General features: G+C 43.5%; 1 protein-coding gene across 2 annotated transcripts; it reads right to left on the reverse strand.

The window, feature by feature from the left end:
• Positions 1-1,897: 1,897 nt before the first annotated feature.
• On the reverse strand, positions 1,898-6,908 carry C10H15orf48 (chromosome 10 C15orf48 homolog). Of its 2 annotated transcripts, none has more exons than XM_054042019.1 (5): positions 6,835-6,908; positions 5,285-5,345; positions 4,863-4,951; positions 3,481-3,541; positions 1,898-2,830 (listed from the first exon to the last, which is right to left on the reverse strand). In XM_054042019.1, the coding sequence occupies exons 2-5, from the start codon at positions 5,327-5,329 to the stop codon at positions 2,762-2,764; spliced, it is 264 nt and encodes an 87-aa protein (XP_053897994.1). In that variant the 5' UTR covers positions 5,330-5,345; positions 6,835-6,908; the 3' UTR covers positions 1,898-2,761. The 2 variants fall into 2 exon arrangements, with proteins under 2 accessions (XP_053897994.1, XP_053897993.1); XM_054042018.1 differs by lacking the exon at positions 6,835-6,908 and adding an exon at positions 5,512-5,592.
• Positions 6,909-7,843: the final 935 nt, after the last annotated feature.

The following is a 7,843-nucleotide window of genomic DNA, read 5'->3' on the forward strand; positions in this document are numbered from 1 at the left end:
TCTGGAAGTCCATACAATGCCCAGCGCAACAAAGCTCCAATGTGGTTGGGTTTCAGGTGCTACTGCAAAATAAATGTTAAATAATAATATTCAGGATGAAAGGAGCTATAGTGTAGGGAAGGAAACCAGTGACTTCTTTTTGTCCTGTGAAGTGACTGGATTGCTCTAAGTGCTCACATGCTTTCCCCTGACTGAGTTATACAACCTTCCTCCCCACTTGTGTTTTATATTAAGGGGCAGCTCCAGGCACCAGCGCACCAAGTGCGTGCCTGGGACCGCAAGCTGCGGGCAGCCTGCCAGTTGCTATGGGGGCAGAAGTCAGGGAGCCTTCGGTGGCCTGCCTGTAGGAGGTCTGCTGGTCCCGCGGCTTTGGCGGCAATTCGGCGGCGGGTACGCCGAAGCCGCGGGACCGGCAGACCTCCCGCAGGCGTGCCTCCGAAAGCCGCCTGACTGCCATGCTTGGGGCGGCAAAATACATAGAGCCGCCCGTTTATATTGCTGCACATTTGACTTTTCGTGTGGAGAAAATGGTACATTCACTCCAGACTAAATTAAAAATTATCTTGGATTTTTTCATATTTTTTGGGGCCTTGCTTGCTAATACCATTACTAGAGAGGGTAAGGGAGAGATCTGAGGGAATGCCTACATATCAAGATAAGAATGCTTATTATCTTATCTATATTTGATCTTTGTAGCATTCCATTATATATCACCATTGCTCTACACTTATTTTTCTAGTGTAGGTAGACCCTTCATGGCAAGATCCAGTTTTTACAGAGGAGACAAGTGATTTGCTGACAGACAAAAATGTTGAATTCACTTATTTACTCAGAGCACTGCACACTTTTGATGAGCAAATTCCAGTAAAAAAATATAGAAACACTGAGTAGATTATTAGATTGCACACAACTGTATTAAAAATGCCTCTCTGTTTAACAAGACAAAAGCTAATATTCTAGAAGACTGGAAGGTGAACTTTTGTGGTTGCACATCTAGGGATCTTCTGATGCCACTCCTCTTAAATTTGTAATTTTAGCAAAGAAAAGTTTATAAGTCTGATAATTCCGCTTGTCCTTACACATGAAAGTTTTTCTGAAGCTAGGGAGGACTGGAGTTGTTTACATCAGTTGTATGCTGCTGAGTCATCCTTACTTGTAAAAAATAAACTTTACTGCCACATCTGTAAAAAATGCAGCACAACAGTATTGTAACTATTTTCTATTTCTCAAAATCAAACAAGCTTTGAGAACTCTAAGGCCACATTAACTCAGTCTAGGTGTATGGCTTCATTATTTACTTTCAGTTTTGTTTGCACTGTGGCTGAATAATTTATAGCACTTCACAACTGCTAGCATTTGGGGGATTTTTTTCTAAATGTAGAGAAGTTATTCCCACAGAAAGCAAGTCATTCTCCAATGTAGCTCATCTAATGATTCCTGCTTTGATTTCTTCACCCATACAAACTTGTGATTCCTGAAAATGTTATGCACTTTAGAAATACAATATAGTTAGAAACCACACAGTCAGTACATGTGATACTGTCTGGAGTGAGGATGCGTCATGACGCAATGAAGGAAAACCTTTCTGGAAGGGATACCCTCTTCGGCAATTATGCCAAAATTAAAGGCACATAAAGGAGAAGGAATACCTACAGATCTCTGCACTAACCAACCTTTAGAAAAAATGTAAATTATTAAACAGGAAATTACTTATATAGGATCCTACTCCTAATGTAATCTGTTGATTTTCTCTTGGTACATGCTATTAAGGTTGTTTGCTTTATCTAGAAATCATTTAAAAATGCCTTCTGGGAATCTGTATTCTATGCTTAAACTTGTATGTACAATAAAAAGAGGATAATAAAACTGCCTAATAAAGTTTTATGTCCACTCCAAATTAACCTTCATTTTACTTTAATAACATTTTCACAGGAATAAACAGCAGGAACTTACAAATTCAAAAGATTTGCTCTTGTTTCATTCATACTGAAGTGCTGATAATTTGTCTTAGGACCTGGTCCTGCAAGGACTTACACATTTGCTTAAATTTATGCACTGAGTAGTCCCTCTGAAGTCAATCGTACAACTGACACAGTGCAAAGTTAAGAACACGTGTAAGTCTTTGTAGGATTGGGACTCACCAAATCTGAACTGGAAGCCAAATTTTCTACTGTGACCATTTATGCTACCATGTACAAATAGCATCTCGGTAAAATTAGCACACATCACTGAAATATGGTATAAAGAACTAAGCAGCAACAGACCAGAGTTCTTATTTTGGAGAGGATCTTTTAAAAGAATATTGACACTTTCACACTCATTATGGTCTTGCTCCTGCTCTTTTTGAAGTCACAGGGAATTTTGAATAAATCTAAACATTTAAAAACGTAAGTGCCCATTTTATTAGAAAATTTACAAAATTATATGTATTTTAAGAAAAATAATTCAGCATTCTAAAAAGCTCATATATGAATGAAGGATTTTCCACCCCATTAATACTCTGCATATTGAACATTGTACATCAAGTTAAACATGACTGTTGAAACAATGAGTACCTGAAAGAGATGTTTATTTTTGGACTGTGTGGATGTTCTAAGTAACCACTAAGACAAAATGAAATTCCTCATCCAGAGTCCAAAAATGTAGGGAGACCCTAAAAATGTAGCAGAAGCATTTCCGCACACTGATTTCAGTAGTCGAGTTTGTGCAGAAATGATTCCACTAGATTCATAGAGTACATTTTTGAGGCAATGGCAACTTGTCACTTCATCATCTTTTTGACCTTCTCCAGCTCCTCTATGGATTTCCACTCCTGGTTGATCGATAGAAGCTAAAAAATAAAAAGAACAATACGAAGAGCAAATTATTAAAACCCAAACAGTTATCCTCTCTAAATATATAGTAAGTTTTGTAGGTTTTTTACACTATACAGAAATTTATACAATCTCTTGTGTATGAAGGAAGTCTTCTAATAAGTAACTTTACATTCTCTTTTTACAAGTAAACAAAAGTACCATTGAGCAATATATTTTCTTTATTCATCATCAAATAAAACATTAGCATTTCAAATGAAAAAAACATTACAGTCTATGCACAGTAAATAGTTACACCACTCACAATAAATTTTTGCCTATTAAACCTGACTCTCCACAAGTATCTTAAGACTTTAAGAATGAAGTAATTAAGAACCATAATATTAGGTTATTTCTGATTTTATGAACACACAGGACTTAGCCATGTATACCCAAAACACACACTGAAACCAGTGTACTGTAGTAAATAGGAGTTGCATTTGCTAAGCACTTTGCAGAATTAGACCAGGAATGCAGAGTTGATTGTATTCTTCTATTAACATTCTGCTAACTCATACGCTCTAAATATATTTATATACATTCATTTAATCTCTAATGAAATAGAATATAGTTAATTGGCACTACACTCAATACCAACTTTTATGGAATAAATTATTTTATTCGTTACCTTTTGAGCCTTGTTAGGATTCACATTTTCCCAAGGTTCTGGATTGCCAGACTTGTTAACACTAAAAAACAATTATGAAATTCATTGTAGGAAAAACAAAATGTTTTAGGGCCTGATCTTGCACACCCTTAGTCAGCTGAGTAGTGTCACTAGCTTCAGTGTAACTATTGACGTGAGAAAAACTACTTGCATGAATAGAGGTTTACAGCATTAGGCCATTAAACTTGGCAGAGGGACTGGCTTTTATTTGTAGTTTGTATCCCACACATGTTGTCATTGCTTAATAAATAATAATATCATGTTGTGGTTTAGGTAACAGTTACTGGAATCCTTAGCCTTATGGCTAAGAGCCCAGTCATGCTCATAGGTCAATTTTAAAACTGCCATGGACTTCAATGTTTCAGGCTTGGGCCCTAAATTAATAGTCAAACTATTTTAAAGAAAAAAAGTAGTAACTGATAATGGGTATCAAAATCCTGCTATCTAGATATGAGCAATAGCAGTCTGTTATTTATTGATCTGATTTAATATCTCAAAGAGAGAGTTATTAATAAAATACCTTGAATGAGGTTATGTGAAATAAACTGAATGAGATGGTAAAGGAAGTGAAGGCTGGGTTATTGGCTAGAAGTATTAAGCATGGTCTTCCATAGGACCTTCCACCTCTGCATCCCAGTCAGTCAGCACTTCTGTGACTCAGAATGCAGCTCTTAAGACCAGTACCAGTAAGAGATATGACACAGTCTGAGAGGCCATCCACAACCGCCAGAAATCTTTGAAGATTTACACTGTATATTGAAAGCTGCCTTTAACTGAAGGCACAAGGTTATTAAATCTTAAATTAAGATTTATTTTTTCCAAACCATTAGATGATTGAATTAAGTAGGTGTTAGCAAAATTAAATTTTTAAAGTCTGAATATTATTGGCTATTGGAAATGACATATTGTGATCTGTGTACCTCTGTCTCAGAAGAAAAAATGTAAAAAAATGTTGTAAAAATGATTCCTTTTCAACACATTCCTCTATTTGAGACATATTAAATGCTATTTGAATTCACTATTTAAAACTTTGCACAAGAACATTTTAGCTCAAACTACATTTATAGTGAAGACAAAAAATAAATTTTCTGAGCAACAAATTCAAAAATTAATCCAGTTTGGGGAATAACAGACTGGAGTAAATTCTTTACAAAAATATAATAGAAGAATTAATGATCTGTAAGATTAAGATGTTAATTTAAAAAAACTGCTGAGTGTCAGATCTTCCCTAATTCCCCCCTCCCCACTCTGATACCCTGAAGTCAATGAAGTGTATCTGTTTAGGAAAGAAAACTCAATACCAAGCATATAACTCAGAGAAATATGGAATGGATTATGCTTACATCACATCACTTTTGGTGCATAGGGAATACAGAGAAGCAGTTAGAGCCCCACCTGCTGCCAAGCTCACAAAACCAATCAAAGGAATGAGCTGAAAGACAAAAAGTTAGAAAACAAAGCTTTCAAGAACAAAATGTCTCTCTTGGTGGTCCATGCACACTGGAGACATGAATTAAAAAGCTTTAAAGCAAGTGAAACTCCCGCAAAGAAGGCATAACATATATGCCGATCGCACCATCTCACTTCCAGTGTGTCTTCAACTTCTGCACATTCATCATTTTATTTTAGAGAGTGCATTTTATTAATCTGGCAAATCTCACGTTTTAATGTAACCTCTTCAACATGCACTTGTTCATAGGACTCTTCGTCAGTGCCAGGAAGGCAGCTCGGATCATTTTAGAACAACGCTCTTTTGCAAACTTACTTCTTTGTTTTTCCTTAGCATTTGGAAAAAGCCCAAATTGGCCATAGCGGCAACTGTAGACCTGAAACGAAGGGTGTCCAGTTACAATCTCATCAGTGAGGCAATTTAGGTACCACAACCGGCAGAGGCGATTACACACATGCTACATAATCCCCTATCACCCTGCAGGTCACAACCTCTAATCCACTATCCCAGATGCCGCTAGAGACAAGGGAGCCTGCATTTACCTGGCCGGGAGGAGAGGGGCAGAAGCTGCACTGCAGACACAGCCTTAGCTTGGGGAGGTGCCCAGCCTTTTATATAGCACTGCTCACACCCCAGGAGACTGGCTGTGTCCCAAGTCACGTAGCCCAGTGCAGAGGTCGTACAGACTTATGCACAACTTCCCCTTGCGGTCTCCTGTCCCTGCAAAAACCGGCAGCATGAGGCAGCGGCTCCCCCTGCGGGAATATGCGGGGACCCGGCTCCGGAGCGCTGCAAAGAGTTGTGCGTGCAGGTTGGAGGCAGGCAGAGCGTGGTGGGGCTCGGTTCGGAAAGGGCTGGCGGCGTGGGGTGCAGGAGTAGGGGACGGGGTATGTGCGTGGGGTGCAGAAGGAGCAGGGGACGGGGTATGTGCATGCACGGGGGCTGCATAGAGGGAAGGAATAAGGAAAGGGGGGTTGGCTGCGTGGCCTGGAGAAGGGTAGAGGTTGTGGAGGGCCGCGGGGTGAGCTGCATCATGGGGCTCCTCTGGAGGAGAGGGGGGATGGTATAAGGAGGGGTGGGGATAGAGGGAGGGGGTAAGGGGGGTGGCTCAGCGGGGAGAGGGAGATGGGGGTGGGGTAAGGGGGAGTGGCTCCTCTGGGGGAGAGGGGGGGATGGTATAAGGAGGGGTGGGGATAGAGGGAGGGGGTAAGGGGGGTGGCTCAGCGGGGAGAGGGAGATGGGGGTGGGGTAAGGGGGAGTGGCTCCTCTGGGGGAGAGGGGGGGATGGTATAAGGAGAGGTGGCTCCGCGGGGTGAGGCTAGAGGAAGGGGGTAAGGGAGGGCTGGCTCCGCGGGGAGAGGAGATGAAGGGTGGTGTAAAGGGGGGGGCTCCGCGGGGTGGGGATAGCGGGAGTGGGGTAAGGGGGTGTGTGTGTGGCTCCGCGGGGAGAGGGAGATGGGGGCGGCGATGGTGTAAATGGGGTGGCTCCGCGGGGGTGTATGCGGGGTGGTGTTGGGGGGGTGTGTGGCTCGGCCGCGGGGGAGATGGGGGGGGTGTATGGGTGCGTGTTGGGGGAGGAGTGCGTAGAGGGCTGTGCTGTGGGAGAGCCGGGCTGGTTTCCCGCGGCAGGAGGGCAGCTGCGGAGGGCTGAGGGGTCGCTCTCTCCCCTGCCGCTGACTTCCAGGTGGCTCGCTGACAGGCAGGTTCCCGCGGCCTCTGTCCATACTCCGCCCCCTTCACTCCCTCCCCCCGCCTGGGCTCCTCCCTCTCTCGCTTCTCCTAATTGCCCCCTTTGGCTCCCTCACCCCGCGTGTTTGACTGGGCCCACTCTGCCTCGCCTGCGTGCCCCCCGCTCTCCCCGTTACCCTTCGCGGGAGGCAGCTACTGCTCGGGGCGGGGCGGCAGGTGCGAGGCAGCGCTGCTGACAGCCTCCTCCTTCCGCCGCTTGTCCGGCTGCGCGGCAAAGCCGCAGGGGTGAGAGGGGGAAGAACAGGCAGCTTTGCCTGTAAGCTCAGTTTTCCTCCAAGTCGCCCCTGGCCGCCAGGGGGCGGAACTAGGGAAAGCCCAGCTTGCTCCCTGCAGGCCCTCTCCAAGAGGCAGCCTATGGGCTTGTCATATCACCCCCGTTACAGAGTCTTTGCAGATCTGACTCACACACACAATTTAAAGTATGGGCACTAGTTGCTGGCCTCGTGCTCAGACTGTTCCTGGAGGGCAGCAAGGGGTGCACCAACACTGAGCACAAGGAGGCTGATGAACCACTTGGCAAAGACATCCCCTAAATTAATATAACCATTTACTCTTTCACATCTGCCACCCACTCCCAGATGCTCCTAATCAGTTTCTGACACACAGCTGGGCTTGGGGTTTGCTGTGTACAGTAATTGTAAGTGGGCTGGATGTAATCACTGGACTATTTGTCCCCTCAACGAGGAAGCTTTCAACTTTAGTTCCCTCTAAAGATGTAATCTCAAAATTCGAAAAACAGCAAGGATTGCTTTACCTGATCTCTTAACTCTCATTTCTATGTCTCATCACCATAGGCCCTCAACAGCAGCCCTAGGGGTTTAGGGACCCCTGCAGAAAAATGGTAACACTTTTGGGTGACAGCACCACTGAGACCATCAGGATACTCCTTTGTAATCCTAGTGGTAGCAACATAGCTAACAAATTATGACAGTAATTTATAATCCACCTCCTTTCTCACACAGTAATGGCTTCCAACTTGTGGCTAGCTGTTCTCTTCACGGTAGTTGTCTCCAACTGCCATGGAATCTTTAAGGCCAAGTGATCTCACTCCAGCCACAAGCTGGGGTAATGCTATTTAGAGGACCTGCTTGGGGGGTTTATTACACACAATAGGAAAAAAGAAAG

This window comes from Malaclemys terrapin, chromosome 10 (genome assembly GCF_027887155.1).
Source record: "Malaclemys terrapin pileata isolate rMalTer1 chromosome 10, rMalTer1.hap1, whole genome shotgun sequence".
Taxonomy (NCBI): Eukaryota; Metazoa; Chordata; order Testudines; family Emydidae; genus Malaclemys; species Malaclemys terrapin.